The sequence below is a fragment of the Typopeltis vanoorti genome, chromosome 4 (genome assembly GCF_054136105.1).
Source record: "Typopeltis vanoorti isolate ZY-2024b chromosome 4, IOZ_Tvanoo_1.0, whole genome shotgun sequence".
Lineage (NCBI taxonomy): Eukaryota > Metazoa > Arthropoda > Arachnida > Uropygi > Thelyphonidae > Typopeltis > Typopeltis vanoorti.
In genome coordinates, this window is record NC_143552.1 from 156,439,387 (window position 1) to 156,459,047 (window position 19,661).

General features: G+C 34.0%; 1 protein-coding gene across 5 annotated transcripts in view; it reads right to left on the minus strand.

Annotated features, from left to right (window-relative positions):
* The window catches only part of LOC150107782 (eukaryotic translation initiation factor 4 gamma 3-like), a 949,069-nt gene that overhangs the window by 665,144 nt on the left and 264,264 nt on the right, over window positions 1–19,661 (minus strand). For all 5 annotated transcript variants that reach the window (XM_090392049.1, XM_090392050.1, XM_090392046.1 and 2 more), the window contains exon 7: window positions 8,207–8,330. In XM_090392049.1, the coding sequence (XP_090248175.1) occupies window positions 8,207–8,330 (124 nt within the window). The remainder of the gene's footprint in view (window positions 1–8,206; window positions 8,331–19,661) is intronic.

Sequence of the window (19,661 nt, forward strand, 5' to 3'; positions counted from 1 at the left end):
TAAAATTACACCTTCTGTGATCCCTATACTAGGGTGATATCTACGCTTTTGTGTTATCCAATACTGCTTATCAACAAATGTCGAATTTAGAGCTCACTGCTTTGATCAACTCTGGTTTAAGGTTTTCTTACCCATTTCAGTAATGTTGATATACTATACTGTTTTTAACCACTCTTCAACTTCCTATATCCCTTTCTGCAATCCAATTACTCAAAGAGTGAGTCATCTTTCTGGGTGACTTTAATGACCACCACTCCAACTCGTTTCCCTTATCCAATTCCACTAACAAGCTTAAAGTATTTATACTATAAGCAATAATCAAAGATAAAGACAAATACATCTAACAAGACTAATGCCTAGTAATCTTCACCCTCCCCTCACATAACCCTAATCTTTTTTTTTTTTTACCAGTTCTCCTGTCAGGTATTACTGTACAGTCACTTCTCCTCTCAGACCATAATCTTGTGCAAGTTTCCTCTCCTAAAGAATGACCTAATCTGCTGTGGGAAGCATGCAAAAAATGCAAAATAAGACGACATATACAGCTTTTGCTTACCTGTGATTCCAGCTCTCTCTCTCTCTCTCTTCTCCCCTCCCTTCACACACACACACACACACACACACACACACACACACACACACACACACACACACACACACCCATCTTATCCATATGGCACTACTCTTAACACACTTCCTCTGGCTTTATTCTTTTACTCCACCTCTTATAGTGGACTAAAGTAAATTAGTTCCTCTCATACCAGAAAGATTACACTAATATATCTCTCGTGGTCATCAAAAAGACATAAGAAGAAACTTGAGAGGGAGTTGGCAAAATAAAAAGTTGGCTCTTCATAGAAACTAGGAAATGAATACAGGGGAAAGGAATGATCACTGAACTGAATTCTGGATAACTGGGATAGCTCTAGGTACAGATATATAAAAACACTGAATTACCGAGAATTTAAGGATATACACTAGAGGAAAATCGCCAAAGGGTTAGCATACTTGGGAAGAAGATACAAACAACTGTGGAAAAAAACTTGGACAAAAGCAAACTGGATTCATTTTAACTTCTTCTGGAAAAGGAATTATGATTTAACATGTGAAAAAGTGTTCAACAGTGTTTTGATGAAGAAACTATTCTAAACACTACTTATATGAATGAACAAAGAAATATGTAATTACTTATGCTGCAAGTCAGCTATTAGAATCAACAGAGGTATAGGAAGATGGTCTGATGTAAAATCAAGTGCTTGATACTACACTGCTCTTCATAAGCTATGTTGATTTTATGAGGAGAGAGCAGCATTAAACCTGGAGGTATTCAACTAAGCTCTTTACTTTATGCAGATCATGTCACACTCCTAAATAAATCCAGTTCAAATTATCACAATTTTTTTTAACTAATCTGAATAATGCATCATCAACTTCTGTATTTATTTAAATCTATATTTAAGTTTTGAAGGTCTGGAAAAAGTGCTAAGCTATTCAAAACTAACATCAAATTCATCTGTACTCTCATAAGGTACTCTCATAATTAATAGTTATTAATATATAGCATTAATAACTTCCTCATCCTAACATGTCAAAGTTCATGTCAAGGAAACTATGGCAGTATATGATTAAGTGTGCTTTATTATTAACTTATTATCAACAGTTTTCTTCAAAATCTGTCATTTATCAAGTTTCCAAAGTGGTCCCCATCTAATATTTAGGTCTTCTATGGTACTACTAAATGCACCAGTCCATCTAGATCCTGGTTGTACTATGGGTCTTTTTCAGTCATACCAGCATCAAATGCAACTAAATTAAAAACTTAATATTATATTTAAATTTTCTTATTCTCCCATTGTATTATATGGTATTTCACAATGCAAAATATTACATGACACAACAGAAAAACTGAGACATATTAGACATCCTCAAGGACTGTACAAGTTACTATGATAATACTATATAATTTGAACCTTGCAATATTATACTCTCATCATATCATGTACGTTTGACTCTTGCTATATCAAATTCAACATGACCACAGTAACAGTTTATCAATACTTTTTTTTTTTTTTGTAACTGTCAGCTTGAAACTACTCATTTGAATTTTTACTATATAATAAAAGTGTTAGCCTTTGGACCAGATCGATATTAACTATGAGACATTGTACATAATGCAATTTTTAAGATTCTAAGAAATAAATTTTGATTGGATGAATAACCAGGTTCTTAAGAAAATACATCGGAAGTGAAAACTACTAGGGTTGTCTGAAAAGATCTCGGCCTAACAATGAAAAGACAAATTTATAATTTCAAAATTATTTTTATTTTTCAACATAATCTCCCTTAAGATTAATACATTCTTTCCAGCGATGCTTCAGTGCAATTATCTCATTCCTGTAGTGGTTCTCAGTAAGATCTGCAAAATACTCCTCTACAGCTGCAATCACCTCTTGATTCGAAGAAAAATGCTGACAGCAAGGAAGAATTTTAGTTTTGGGAAGAGATAGAAGTCAGAGGGAGCCAAATCTGGGGAACAGGATGAATGTTCCAACAATTCATTGTGCAGATCCCTTAATTTTCCCATTGCCAAAACGCTTTTGTGGCAGGTACATTGTCCTGATGAAAGATGATTTTTTTTTTTTCTGTAAACCGGGTTTTTTCTCACAATTTTCGTCTAGTCTGGTTAAAAGATCGGAATGATATTCCCTGGCTATTGTTTTATTCTTTTCAAGATAATTAATAAACAATACCGATGCCATGACCTTACCTGCTGATAGAACCGACTTTGTCTTCTTTGGCGCTGAACAACCGGCTTCTGTCCACTGTTTTGACTGCTATTTGGATTCGGGTGTGTGTTATAATCAATCCAAGTCTCCATAATAATAAATCTATGCACAAAATCAGTTTCATTCTTGTTAAAATGCTCCAAGCACTGTTCAGAGATTTTCATGCGAGTGCATTTTTGATCTGCTGTGAGCAAACATGGCACCCATCTTGCACAAAGCTTTTTCATTTGCAATTCTTCATGCAAAATATATCATACATGTTCTTTTCAAATGCTTATAGTCTCAGCAATTTCATGCACTTAAAACTCACTGGTCGTTCAATACCATATCATGAACTTGATCAATGATTTCTGGTGGTGTTACACTTTTTGGATGTCCTTCACATGGATCATCTTCAAGGCTGGTATGACCACGTTCAACCTTCTCTCTGTGTACAAATATTTTAACGTTAACTGTGTACATGGGTGTAATTACACCCCATGCATTTTCAGTGAAAAATGTAAAGAAAAAACTTTGGTATAAAATTTCCAGCATATATTAGAATGCCAATCATAGTATAGATTTCATCAGCATCAGTATCATACCAAATACGAGTCGTATTGCTGTTGACTTCTGAATGCACCGTAATGATCTCTGACTTTTCTATTAGTTTCACACACACAATCATGTTAATAATTGTTTCAGGAATTATTTGTTTGAAACAGTCCATTGCGAAGCCCAGATTTTGAGTTAGTATTGCTCCGGCAATTCCTTCTCTTTCTCGAAATACCTGAAACTCAGGAACTTTATGTACACCAGGAAGAACATTGGTCCACCTTCTGTTCATTTTTGAGTTTCTATTCGGATACACAACATTTTCCAGGATATTCTCAGCAGAAGAACCAGCAGCTGAAGCATCCACAATGGCTATAGATTTTGCATTTGCTTCTTCTCTTAGTTGTTTATCTAATTGTGGTATATATTCTTCAGCAACATTGTCAAAAGCTGAGAAATTGCCATTAAAAATATCAATTTCTAATTCCACATCTGAATCATCATCATTGCTTGGCATATCTGATGAAGCAACTGACGACACTTTCTCTAAAAGATCTCAACTCGGAACTGGTACGTCTTTTTCGTCCTATCATAATTATCTAAAATATTCACAGAAAAAAAATATTCTATAAAAATTACAACAGAAACAAATAAACATATCACAAAACAAACTTACAAACTTAGTAGCAATAAGCAGTTATGAATCAAAAACAGCAATAAACATAGCAAATAATAGTTCATAATTCACAAGACAATATCAAATATGAAACCAAAAACACTTACCACTAAATTCAATAAAAACATATCTACAGAACATATTCAATAAAAAAATAAACACCAGTAAACTGAACAAAAAAATTACTAAAAACGAAGAAAAATACACATGCTCATACAAGAATCATACATACTTCCAAAGCGAATATGGTAGCAAAGCAAAAAATATATATTTCAGGTAACAGGAATGTAAATACAAAACAAACTATGGAAAAATACTAATGCAGCTGCTTACAAAAACTGGTTTTTGTATAGAGAATATCGGGGTGCATATGCACCTCTGCAAACGATTAAGCGCTCAGGTGTCTTTGAAGCCTTACTACTATATTTCAATGAAATTTTTTTTCAAATTGTGTGCAAAACATATCACAGATAGCATTCCAAAGAAAACTGGAAATTTTCCATTCAGCAACTTTTTATTTAGGATTTTATTAGCATGGGGTGTGTTTGCATCCCCCTGTACACAGAGAGAAGGTTCAACTTGGAAGTCAATTTTTAATTGTCGAAAACAAAGGAAAAGAGTGCCCATAAACTTTTATGAACTTCAAATGAATTTCTTTTGGCGTTAAACCTTCTTTTAAAAAGAATTTTATTTAAATTAAGGGGATATTAAATCCCCTTAATTTATTTTATAAGAATTTTATACCGCAATACTCAATTTTATCCATTTCAAGGGATAACAGAACACTTTAGCTTCGTTTCAGACAGCTGTATAAAACAAACTACTTGATAGAATGACTTGCAATTTCACATGGATGCTTATGACAGATGTGCTACCAACTTAGAAAAAACAAAATCAAGGCCAAGAACGTTTCCAAAAACCACCTCGTAGCTTAAAAAAGTTCTGCATTCAATTTCTACAGTAGGGCCTTCTCCATATTATCTAACCCTTAACCCAATCCCAACATACAATTGTAAATCTACAGCACATTAGTATGTGGTGAGCTGAGGGTTATTATAATCCAGAAACTCTATATATGGAACAGTGGAATTTTTCAAGCAACTTCAGATCCCTAATAATCCAGGTGGTGATCTCACACCAAGTGATGAAATTCAATGAAAAATGCTTAGTGTAATTCTTCATGTCCATGAAATGCTGTAGTGGCCAAGGCAAAATACTGGATCTATTAGCCATATAGATTTAGTTAGTAATTATTATCTCTAAACACGTGTTTTTTCACTAAACATCAACATGGATGACAATCAATGTCTAAGCATCATACAAGTTCAGTCAGCTGGCAGCCAATTTACTACTATCAACAAAAGGATTCTGCCACTTGTTATCTACAGCAGATCTCCTAGCCCACATTACTTCCCCCCCATGGTATCCAAAATCACAGAAAGGTTTTGAGAAATTCAAGTGAATGCATTTGACATTCCCAAGCATCAATTTGATTTTGCATATACACATTTACTAAACTATCCTCTTATAGTCTGCCATCCACTCTTTACACTGGTTTGCAGTATAAACTGTGTTCACCAGGTTGCTTGTTTACTCTCTAATCATTCAGTATAAATCATGATACTGCAGGGGACTACTGTACTTCTGCCGGTAAATAACCTCTAAATCAAAGCCTATCTATAGTTTTGCTGTTAATAGTATACTGCATTCCTCTTCATTTGAAAAAATTGTAGATACTCAAAGAATTAGACAGCCCTGTGTTTTTGATAGCATTGAAATTCAGAAAGTTATCCTCATCCTACCAAAGGACTAGCAAGTTTCACAATTTGTGATATGCCTTAAACTGATCCCCTTACCAGTCCTCCAGTAGGATGAAGATAACTTTCTGAATTTCAATGTTATCAAAAACATAGGGCTGTCTTATTCTGCAAGAAAGATATCGCGTTTTTCCTTCATTTACTTTTGATAATACCCATCTCTAGACAAGATCAGCTTTCTCTTCTTGGAATGACTTCTAGTATAAACTAGTATAAACATAATATCCATAGCCTTCGCAGTCTCAAAAAAATCTTGGTGTTCCCGTTTTCTGCAGAAGAAACTACTTCTCAACTGTACAACTGCTAATACTGTACAAATTCCAAACCTACCCAACTTCAGAATACTGTTCTCACATTTGGGGTGATGCATAAAAATCCTCCCTAACTGTTATGCCGTACAGAACAGGACAATATGGTTAAAAATTATTCCTCTTTCTCTCTCATAAGCTTAATTCAGTTGCTGCCACCTTAAATATTTTTTAATGCATTTTTCTCTAAATATAAATGGACATTGTTCTTGTGAAATGCATTTTCATTTCTCCAACTTCCTTTAATCCTATAGAAACATGTGCAGCTGTTGTTCTAGCTTCAAACTTACTACAGGAAAATTTTGCTTAATGCGATTAATTAATCCATCAATTAATGTGTGCTAAGCAAAATCGCATTAAGTGAATACAATAAACGATAGGAATAATTATAATTCATCCGTCAGAGTAAATTTGGGGAAAAAAATTACAGTATAAGCTATATTAAAGGATAAAATCATCAAAAATAATAAAAATCAGTTGTTTAAATTTTTATTTAATGTCTAAACATTTGATTGAGCTACTTTTTTTATAAAAAAAAAAAAATTTAAATAAAGATGTTTAAATCGTGCTCAACTTTTTCATCTAGTCATGCAATTTGCAATAACTGGCAATTGCTTTATCAAGATTTCGGTGGGCTTCAAGGCTTCATTCCATATCACGATCAGCATCAAGCAAAATTTCCTTTCAAGTTCTTTTGCAGTTGTTTCTTGGTTGTAACATTCTCTTCTTGTTCACACTCCTTGCCTTCTTCTTCATATGCATGCCATTTTCTTCTAGTTGAAGGAGATCATTCTTGCTTAAATGTTCTGAAAGGGAATCGAGCAATTTCCTCACATCTTCATTATCTAGTTCATTAAACACAATTGAAAAATTCTTTTCCAATTGTGCTGATTTCTTCAATAATGTTAGATCTTGGATTTTGAGCACAATAAACTAACATAGGCTTGAGTTTAAAGGTCGCCTTCTGCATTGCCTCCTAATTAAAGTATAAAACGATCTTTAAATACTTTGTATCCTGATTGAGATGCTTCAGTTTTAGCTAGGAAAGTTTTTGTTGCCATATAAGACAATTTCGTTGACATTGAGTAAACGAAAAGAGACCAATTTTTTTGACATTGAATATTTGCCAATTGTCATATTCACCCTCCTGAATTATCCTTTGCATTCTTCAGGAAACTTGGCCACAGAATCTTTATCAACACTACCAGATTCTCCAGTTATTCTTATGTTATGCAGTGCAGTTAAATTTTTAAGGCAGTTAAACCCTCCTAAGTTCACAGTCAAGCTTTCACATACCTCTTCAAAGTTGGTCTTTCAATGAGGTAAAAATATTGAGCTTTTGCCTGAATATTCCCTATGCTAAGAGGTATTCTTTTTTGGTTCTAATCCTCAATCCTGAGTGATAGAAGACGCTCCATCTCTATCATTAAATGGCTTCTATTTTGGGTGATCTGCATGCTTAAAGAAGCAGCAGCAACTTTTCCTTGTTCTTTGTATTCTTGGCTCGTATTTAATATAGTCCAAACTGTAGACCCACTGTATCCCAGATCTCACACAATCATTATATTACTAGCGCCACTTTCATGTCTCTCTTAATGACTTACAGCTTTTCCGTTTGCTGCAGAGATTGGTGACAAAAAATTTTGTGTAAGTAAAAAAAATCGCGTTAACTGATTAATCACTCGCTTGATAGTGAAATGATACTATTTCACTTAATCGTGCATATTGAATTCACGTTAAGCAAGATTTCCCTGTACATCACCTCCTTGTCCTCCCACAGTTTTAAGAACTACACCTTCCAGCTATTCAAGAGTTACAATAAATTCCATTCGTCTTACTTAATCATTAATCCACATACACAGCACCATACTGCGAGTTTTTACAATCTCTCTCTCTCTCTCATATGTGGGCTAATATTTAAAAAAAAAAAAAAAAAAACAATGAGAAAAGAACAATACTGAAATAAATATTAAGATGTAAAGGATAACTCTAAACAGAACAATACAATAAAATTTAACCACCTTTAGATCTTGCATAAATTTAAATTACTTTTGGTATTAAGAACTATACACTCAAAGAACTCACACTGAGATGAAGAGGGAGTATAATTATATGGAGTTGCAGCACTAGGTGTAAAGAACAGAGCAGCTTGTGAAGTAGGCACAGCAGCATACTGAGGCTGATATTGAGGTCGCTGATGTCCATATTGCTGTTACAAAGAAAACAGTAGAAATGCAAATAAGAAATTAATGCTTAAAAAAATTAATTAGATTTGCTAAAGAGAAGCATCATGTATTTGAATGCTATCGATGTATATGTCAATAAATATAATTATACTTCATAACGAATGCTAAACTTAAAAATAAGAAGTATATAGAACTGAAAGGATATTTATGAAATAAGTGTCGCTGATTATGCTATGTTAATAGTGATTTCTTCAGACTGGTCCAAGATGCATGGGTGGACAGAAGATTTTAAATTAGAAGTGTTCAAGTCTAGCATAGAACAGGATAAAAATGAGTATCCTATTGAAAATAAAAATATATCAAAGTTCTAAAAAGAATTAAGTTGAACAAATCTCTGACATAAAATATATATCCAAACATACAAACATTTTTGTCCCCCCTCCCCCCCAAAAGCGAAAAGAGGAATCGAACTATAGACTTAGTGACTGGGTGTCCAAATTCTGAAAAAACAATAACTCTAAGAGAAGCATGAAGTGGTCTGCAAAGTTAGATATATAAGAACTCCATCTTCTTTTAACCTTTTTATAGTCACTTCTAGCTATAGGTGTCTCCCAATTCTCCCCATGGGTGGACAGAAGATTTGAAATTAGAAGTATTCAAATCTAGCATAGAACACTTCTTTCATGATTCCTTGTTTCTTCATTGTTAACAATTTTCCTAAGTATACATACTCATCTACTATTTCAATTTCTTTATTGTTTACATTAATGTTGTGTCTTTCATTGGATCCTTTTTTGGTTTGTGATTATCTTTGGTGTGTCAATTTCTTTATTGTTTACGTTAATGTTGTGTCTTTCATCGGATCCTTTTTGGTTTGTCATTATTTTGGTTTTCTCAGAATTAATGTCTAATTCAATTTCTAGTGATTTAGTTGTTAGATGATCTATCATTTATTATATAGTGAAACCTGTGGAGTATTCATAACTAAACACGAACACGTAAATCAGTAATCATCATCATCAAATTCCTGCCATGTACCCTCAAGGGGTGTACAGGATATGATAGTACTACATGAAAAAATTACATCATTACTAACTTCCTATCTACAATTTTCCTCCAAATCAGTCTGTTACTTGTGAAGACTCCAACATTATCAGATCTTATATTTCTATCATCTAAGGCACTTTGTACCGTATCAATCCACCTATATCTTGGTATTCCTCTGGGTCGTTTTCCTGCCAACCTGGCACAGAACACTTGTTTTGCTAATCTTTCCTCTCCCATTCTATTTAAGTGACCATACCACCTGAGATTAGCTCTGCTAACGCATTCCTGGATGCTGACAATGTCAAGTTCTTTCCTAATATCCTCATTTTTAATATGATATTGCCATTGATGCCATCTGTTCATGCCTATAATCTTTCTCAGTAATTATATGATTTGTAATAAGTAAATATTTCATCCTAAGTATCTTGGGACATGATCAATACAATTATTTCACACAACACTAGGAATAACATACAGTTAGGGTGCATGCTAACAATCCCACTATCCATGCAGTAGCGTGTTATAGAATTAAATTAATTAAATTAGATTAAAATAAAATAACATACATAAATTTATTTCACACAATTAAGGATGAAAATTTCCCTGACTTTAGGGATAGTAAGAACGTCATTACGGTTTATGTTGGGTCTGTGACGTAGGGCTTCAGCACTTTCTTTATACAAACACTCATGTTTATATAAGGATCTATGTAGAAGTTTGGTGTTTTTCCATTTAATCCTATTTTGGGTTTTGAACTCCGTGTTGTTGAGGCCAGATTTGTGCGGTTTGATAAGGCGGATATGGTCTTGATGTTCAGAGATGCGTTTACTAATGGATCTTCCTGTCTGTCCATAGTAAGACATCTCACAAGAACATGGACCTTCGTAAACGAAAGGTAGAATCAAAGGTGAGAGTTTGTCTTTAGGAGAGGCTAACAAATTATAGATCTGGTTTGTAGGTAGCAACAAGTTTGTATTTCTTCATAATTTTTGACAGACGTTTGGAGATGCCTTTGACATATGGTATGGGAATCCTACAGGCTTGTTCTTGTCTAGGTTGATGTGTGGGGAAGTGACTGATGTTTTGTAGAATTGGAAATCATCAAAAATACAGCCTCATATCTGTAGAAAGGGAATAATATGACAGGATCAGAATGTGCATCGGAGGTGAATAAAGTAAGCCAGTGAACAGGGGGGGGAGGATATGGATTGCCCTATTCTGTAACACCTATACCAGGAAATTCCTATACTAGGCCATTTTCTTGTGATATGAACTGTGTAATGATCTGAAAATGCATTACTGAGTTCTATTATGTAATTATTTCATCATCTTTTTTTCAAGATACTCAGCTGCTGTATTGCTTGATTGGTTTGAGAAGTAATGTAGAATTAATCAACACATACCACTGAAGCATAAATATTCTCTTGTATCTGGTTTAGTACCACAAATGACATTCAGTTTAGTTGTAATTTAAGCCATCAGCTGCTTTATGCACTGCACTGTCTAGAAGATTAAACAGTGTAGGCACATAAAGCATAGGTGCATTACCCAAAGTTTAAACTTTGGGTAATGCACCTATTTTTGTAAGTAGTGTCCTGTTTAAGTTGTAAAATTCATGGTGTCTGTTTCTTAATTTTCTTATTCTGTTTATTTATTATGTCACTCCCATCCATGAAAGGCTGTAGGAAGTTTTTTTGTTTGGTTTACAACATAAATTATAACAGACAAGATATCATATTCTTGTTTTAATCTTTTATCCAAGCTTTTAATAAAAGTTTGTCCATGAAGTACCTTCATGACTATGCTTCTTATATATGGAGGCAAATGATTTTATATCAAATTGTTAAGAATATTATAATGCAACCACACTAACTTTCAAATGTATGCTGTTGTGCATTGTGGGAAGTGATTTTGGTTAGTGAATCTTCCCATAATGCATAGCAATATACATCCAAAAGGTAGCATGTGTTGTACATTATGTGATACTAGAACAATTTAATTAGAAGTCATCAGTATACAAGTTCCTTATTCAGTGGCCTAGTTGGCTAAATGGTTAGCATACCAGCAATCCAACCAACCGACTGCAAGTTTGAATCCTGCTGTGGATATAGATGTATGTGACTGACTTTAGGTGGGAAATGAATTTCATCACTTAGTGTGAGACTACCACCCCGACTTAATGGAGGCCTGAAGCGACTTGAAAAAAGTTCCATGTTTGGTCTCTGGAACAGGGTTTCTGTATTACATAAAAATTAAAAATACAAAAAATATATAAAATTGATAAAAACAGAAGAAAAAAAAAAATCCTTAGCCCACCCATAGAAGGTTATTTACAAACCTATAGTACAAAATGTACTATAGGTTTGTAAATAACCTTATGGGTGGAAGCAACATAAAAACTGCCAAGTTATGAAAATACAATACATGCAAAATTTTGTTTTCTTATGCTGGGATAAAAGATTAAAACAAGATAATAATGTCTAGTCTAGTATAAATTACAATGAAAGACTATTAGTCTTTAGTACATCAGTGCTGTCACAATTTGGTGTAAGATTTTTCTGAGCAACAAATACAAGATATTATATTCAGGCAAAAACAAACATGGAAAAGGAAAGCCCACGAGGGAAAAAAAAATATAAACTCATTAATATTTCGCTGGTTTTCTACCCATCATCATCAAATCGCAATTTTTTTTTTTTTTTTTCCCACTGGTCATAATTTTTAAAAATTATGACCAGCAGAGAACGTAATACCTATGAATTTGCACCAATGGTGGCTAACAACATTCAGGTGGATGGGGCTAATATTCTATGTAAATCCAAACTTCCAAGAATAATATTTCACCAACAAATATCAGCACTTAGAAAAATATATAAGAATAAACAAATTATTGTAACTAAAGCTGATAAAAGAAACGCTACAGTCATTATGAATCAAGCAGAGTACAAGAAACAAGTAACTTCTTAGACACTTGTTTCTTGTACGCTGACACAAATGACGCAGCCCTTGAAACTGGGCTCAGGAACCTTTGGAACATCTTTTTAGCCAATGGCTACAGCTGATATAAAATAGATAAAAAAATTACATGTAACTTCTTAAAAGACTCCTCGTCAGATCATAGATTGAGATCCTACAAAATTCCAAAAGGAAAAAGTGTACAAATTGTTCAAAACAGTTACATCCTGGCCTAAAGAAATTACTAAAAATTAATCCAAATAAGGTTTGATGCATGATAAGGTTTACCAAAAAACTTAAACCTTATCATGTCAAACCACCCCCAATATATATACAGGGTTCCTAAAATTCATAAACCCAATACTTCCTTTCATCCAAATGTGAATAGCATAGACAGCCCCAGCTACAAACTGGCTAAATATTTATCCAAATCACTTTCCTCCCTTACAGGCAACTCTCCCTCTATTAAAAACTCTTTGCACTTTACATTAATAGAAAATCTAACTCTGACAGATTCTGATATCATGGTCAGTTTCAATATCACCTCACTTTTCACTAATGTAACTTTGAGAGAGAACCTCAACCTTATTAAGTCATATTTTCCCCCAGACATAGCTGAATTATTCAGATTCATTATACATGCAGGTTATTTTCTACGAAAGGAAAAATATACAAACACTCTAGATGGAACTGATGGGTTCCCCTCTCCCCAATGGAAACGTCTATATGGAGGGAGAATTTTGAAAACCAAACACTCCACACAGCCACACTAAAATCAACAGTTTTGCTACACTATGTTGATGATTTGTATGTTGTTTGGTCTCAAGATTCAGACACATTAAATACCTTTTTGGTGCATCTTAACAGCTAATATCATAAAATAAACTTAATCATAGAAAAACAAAGTAATAATAATCTCCCTTTTTAGATACAGTAGTGACATGACTTCCTAATGGCTAATTATCCTTCTCTATCTAAAGAAAATCCATGCATACTGGAAAGTATTTACATAAACAATCACACCACCAACACCCTTCCCAACAGTATATAACATCCTCAAAACACTTCCTCAAGCCAGGATTAATTGTTCAAATGACACAGCCCTTGAAACTGAGCTCAGGGACCTTTGAAACACCTTTTTAGCCAATGGCTATAGCTGATATAAAATACATAAAAAATTACTTTTCGTGCGACGATGATACTAAAATGATTTATCTGCTGAGCAGACATATAATGCAGACAAGACTGGTCTGTTTTGAAAAATGGTAACAGAAGAAATTTTAATCCAGGGAAAAAAGGTAAGCAAACAAAGGTTGACTAGCTCTATGTTGCAAAAATGCAGCCAGCACACATAAATTCCACCTTCTAGTTACTGGAAAACATACACAGGTCATTAGTGGTATGATGTATTTTCCAGTGATTTATATAGTCCCAAAAAAATGTATGGATGAACAAGGCTAATTTAAGATGTGTGAAAATCATTTGATGCAAAAAGTTAGGATACACCATCAAAATGATTGCTAGATGACAATAAGTTCTTGTTGCTGATAACTGTTCTGTACATCCAGATGTCCAGACCCTTGTCAGTGAGAACATGTTTGCTACATGCTTGTTTCCTTGCAGCACATTTCTGATACAATCGATATATCAGCATGCCACACAGAATCTAAAGCATTACTAAAATATGTTCTGATAAGGTTTGACAATGTATCTGTTAAAGAATTCTTTCAACAATACACTTTAACAATGGCAGTATGACTTGTTGAAAAAGCAAGGGATAACATGTCCCAGGCAAATGAGAAACTCTGGCTCACATTCATCATATTTGATTAAGATGATGGGAATTTTGAAAGTTTCATACCAAGAAGAAAAAAGAGAGATATATATACGAATTGCTGAAACACATGAAGGATATAAAAGCTAAAGAATTAAAAAAAAAAAAAAAGGAAAAAAAAAAAAGGCATTGAGATGTGAATTTACCGAGGAACAGATTGACGAATGGATGGCATTCGTCATGATAAAGCCACCTCTTTCTAACAAAACCTGTGAAGAAGAAATGAGGTACCAAAAAATATGCTCGAAGAAAACTGAAAAAGGCCTGGAAATTCTTATAAAATTCGTGGAAAGCAAAAGTGGTTTTAGACTTCATACCTACAGAGCTGGCTGTTTCATACCCTGTATGAAACAGCCAGCTTTGTAGAAACTTTTTTCAGGTTGCAAATTTAAAATCTCTGCAAAATTCCTCAATTTCTAGTCCCCTCAGGATAACTGGATTTGCTACTGTTTGCATCATGATTACTAGCTTTATCCTTGGTCTTAATTGGTGCTTCAACTACTCCAGCAAGGAACTAGAATGTGAACATATCAAACTGTCATGTATTCATTTTTTTATTCTAGTAATTTTTAATGAATATGTGCTAAAAATAATTTATATTAATAACAAAAAAATTATGTTCCTCTTATATGCCAATTATTCTGATTAAATTTCTAAAATATTTGTGCGCTACACAGTTATATCTTAGACTTATAATTTAATTAAAATTTACAGAATTTTAAAATAATCATATATATATATATATATATATATATATATATATAGTGATCCAGGGGTGCTTAAGGATCAAAGCTGTATAACTGAGAGGAGACCTCCACATAGTCTTTAAAGGAATGCAGAGAACCGACCAGGGCTTCTGACCTAATTTCCAATCCTCACCTTCTCGTGGTGCACCCTGTTGGGTATCTACTTGGATACTGAACGAACAAGGATGGGCTGGCAATTTGGGATTTTGCCGACCAAATTGTATTCTTATTGGCTTAAACAAGTCAACATCACCAGAGTTAAAAATCGGTACTATCAACATAAGAAGCCTGAATGGCAAAGAAATGGAGCCAGCTGAGGAATTAGATAAGTACCAGATCGACATGATAGGGTGACTGAAACAAAAAAAACAAAAACTGGTGAGATCTTTCTGAGCAATAAATACAAAATGCTATATTCAGGCAATGACAATCAAGGAAAAGAAGGAGTAGCCATAGTATTCAACACAAAATACGAGGCTAATCTTCTTGAATGGCAGTCAAGTAGAGTAATGTGGGCAAATATGAGAATGGGGAACTGGATAATGAGACTTATTTGTGCCTATGGCCCCACAGAAGGTTCTACTAAGGTAGAAGTGGAGGAATTTTTTGATGCTTTAGAAAAAGCAACTGACACAATGAAAAAGGAAAAGTTGGTCCAAGTTGGGGATCTAAATAGCAGAGTAGAAAATGATTGTGAGACATACAAAAAAAAATAATGGCAAATATCTATTGGATTTCTGCTCAGGACATGGACTGGTTATTACTAACACCATGTTCTAACATAAAAATGTGCACAAATTCACATGGAAAGAAGAGGCAAGGAAAAAGAACAGTCTCATTGACTTGGTTATTGTTGATAGTGATGTTTTCTCCCTGGTGCAGGACACCAGAGTGTACAGAGGATTTGAAATTGGAAGTGATCACTATTTAGTCTTGAGCAGGATAAAATTGAATTTCATATTGAAAAGAATAACATGTAAGAAAGTTTTAAAGAGAATAAAAGTTGAGCAGCTCTCAGATGTGAACTGTAGACTAAAATACACAAAGATTATTGAAGAAAAAATGAAAGCGTTTGAGAACAGGAATCAAACCTTGGAGATTCAGTGGCAAACTCTGAAGAAAACATTGATTGATTCTGCCAGAGAGGCATGTGGTGAGGTTGTCTGTAAGGATAAAAAAATCAGAACTCCCTGGTGGACACAGGAAGTTAAAGAGACAGTGAAGGAAAAGAAGAAAGCATACCAAAAGTTCCTATCAAATAAGTCAGCTTGTGCTCTTAGAGAATATAGAGACAAATGCAAGAATGCTAAACACTGTAAAACTAGCTAAACAAAAGTCATGGGAGGACTTTGGCAAGAATATAGAAAATAAATATCAAGAATAAGTAAATAAGAAAAAGATAACGAAGCAAAAATAAATAGTAAAATATTCTGGAGTTTGTTGAAGAAGCTTAAGAATGGAGGAAAGAGTGCTGTAAAAGGAGTTAGAGATGATAAAGGTGACATGAAAACGGAAGAAAAAGATATCCTTGAAGTATGGAGCAATTACTTTGAAAAACTGCTAAATGAAACAAGCAGTGATGACAGCACAGTGGTAAAAAACACTGCACTATGGATATGTATTCAGTGTTTATGAATTCATATGCCCTATGGATATGCATTCATAAACACTGCCCTATGGATATGTATTCAGTGTTTATGAATTCATATGCCCTATGGATATGTATTCCTGACTGCATGCCTGGGCATGCAGTCAGGAATACATATCCATACTTGAAGTAGAAAAAGCAATCAAAGGCTTGAAATGTGGAAAGGCAGCAGGAGTAGATGATATTCGACCAGAAATGCTGAAGTATGGTGGTATAAGAGTCTTACAGTGGCTGCACTGCATAGTTCAGAAAGCCTGGACAGAGGGACGAATTCCCAATGATTGGAGTAGAGCTCTCATAGTACCCATATATAAAACGGGGAAATAAAACTGAATGTGAGAATTACAGAGGTATTTCCCTACTGAGTGTTCCTGGCAAGATCTATGCAAGTATACTTGAGAAACGGTTGAGAGGAATTGTGGAAGAAAAGCTTGGTGAAGAACAAGCTGGATTAAGGCTAAATAGAGGCTGTCAGGATCAGATCTTCACTTTACGACAAATAGTCGAGAAAGCATGGGAATATAACAAAGATCTGTATTTAAGTTTTGTCGATCTGGAAAAGGCATATGACAAGGTGCCACGAGAGAAGCTATTCAATACGCTGCAGTTATATGGTGTCAATGGAGCATTATATCAAGCAATACTTAGTCTTTATTTGAGTTGTAAGTTGGCAGTTAGAATTGAAGGAAGTACAGGAAGATGGTTTAATGTTAAATCTGGTGTGAGACAAGGATGTACATTAGTGAAAGTTATTTTTGCTATAAATTCATTTAAACTTTTGTTTAAAAATAGTAATTATATATAATAATGAAATAATTCCTTTGAAAATAAGATGAGTGACCCATCTTAATGCCAACGGTACTCTGAAACCACTACTTAATGAGTACTACTTTTTATATACAGTTTTTTAATTTTTAGTATTATTCATCTTCACTTATTTTAATAATCACACCACATGGAGAAGTGGAAGCATGTGCAATTTCTTATGACTGGAAAAAGAAGTGTAATGTGTAGTATTTTTTTTTTTATGTTTCAAATACTTATCTGTTAACACCTTTTATTTCCAAAAGAGAGTAGGAGAGAGAATTTTTATATGAAGAAATGAGAAGTTATGGCAGCTAAAACTGTTAAATGGTATAGGAAGAATATAAAATTACTGACTTGAAAAAATGCATGTGTGTGTGTGTGTGTGTGTGTGTTATTACAAGAGGCCTCTAGAAAGTCAGGAACTCACATATCACTCACATATCATGCATTCTCTTGAATTCATTCAGACTATCTGCACTCTTAACCAAAGCCAAGTCATTCCAGTTCGCATTGCTCTATGCAAGAAAAGTTACCTATCACTCCTTTCTTGACTGTATTCATTCTCAAGGAAAAATTTCATCTACATGTATGGCCCTTTCACAAGTTAATAGTCTCTTTCTCCTGTTTGTAGGCATCTACAATCCACAAATTCTCAATCAATTTCAATCTCTCTCTCTCTCTCTCTCCTCATATTCTACATTACACAGTCCCAATATCTTTAATATTCTCCTTTGTACCCTCTCCATTCTGAGAGAGGATGTCAAGTGTTAAAGTATACAAGATGATATTAAAGGAGAGTGTTTGAATCACTTCAGAAACCAAAAGACCAAAATCTGTGCACAACAGTCCAGATGAGGTCATATCATGCCTTGTAAAGAGGCAAAATGGCAGCATGTCAATGTTTGTTGCAGCATTGCAATCATCCTCTGAGTTGTGTTTGCAATCTTTGCTATACAGCTTTGAATTTCAACTTCATATCTACTAAAACTCCAAGATCATTAGCCTGGTCAACATCTAGAAAATGAACTGGCTAGGGATCCTGGAGATTTCTTACTATTAGGTATCTCATTACATCAAAGTTCATAACTTCACATTTACTAACACACTGTACTGACAGCCATTTTCACAATTCAAGCTTATTCAAATCATTCTTTAAGATCTGCATGTCAGTTGCTTTCCTGATCACCCTACCTATATTTGCATCATCGGCAAATAGCTGTATGTGTCCTGTTAAATCCTTTCCCATGTCATTAATGTAAAGATCAATTAACAATGACCCTGCACACCATTGGGTATCTAAAATCTTGAGACTCACATCCTTCATACACCTTTTTTTAATGCTGTCAGTCAGCCATTCTCCTATCCAAACAAGTAGTTTATAATCTAATCCCATATCTTATGCTTATGCAACAACCTTACTTGCTGAATTTCTGTCAAAAGCTTTAGCAAAGTCAAAAATAATCATGGCATATCCACTTGTCTAACTCATTTGTAACATGTCTATGAAATGTGAGCAAGTTGCATAAACATGACCTTCCCTTAGTAAACCCATGCTGTTCGTTGCAAAATAAAGATTTTCTGTCAACATATTTCTGCTTGTGATTTCTTTCTTACCAATTTTTACAAAATCTTCACCACCACTCTACAGAGATACTGTAAAATAATCATAATTTACAATTATGAATATTTTTACAATTATTTCTCTATGTTAATATATTATTAGTTTTGGTTTCGTAACACGTATTATCGGCACTTGCAATGTATCATTTTTGATATTATTGTCAAAATGAAATGCAAACCATTTGAAATGGATGTACTTACCAGAGCCTGATAGTTGTGTTACATTCAATCTTGTTATTGTCATTTAAAATTATCAAGTGTTGTATTTTGAAAAGACATTCTCGTTACACTAACAGAGACAACGTGTCAGCCATTATACTTAACTTCTTGCTTGCCATTTACACAGAGTGCACATGCCCACCAAGGAGCCTGATGGGTGATTGACAGCTGACAGAGAGTGCGTTTGGTATCGGAATAATGAGAAAAAACAAAGAGAGAGCTAATGGAAGTTTAAGAATGCAGACTGGAGAAATTTTGTTCTTAGGAAGTTTTTTTTAAGTTTTATGTGACAGTCAGAAGAATATTAATAGAAGCTTCCGAAAAGGAATCATAGAACTGTGAGTCTTTAAACTGGAAAAGTTGAGACTGTCAACAAGTATTTAGTAAATAAAAGATTGCAGTCAGTGTTCTAATTGAATGTTCGAGGAAACGATGAATAGAAAATTTCATCTTCTCTCTTAACGACACCGGATTTCTA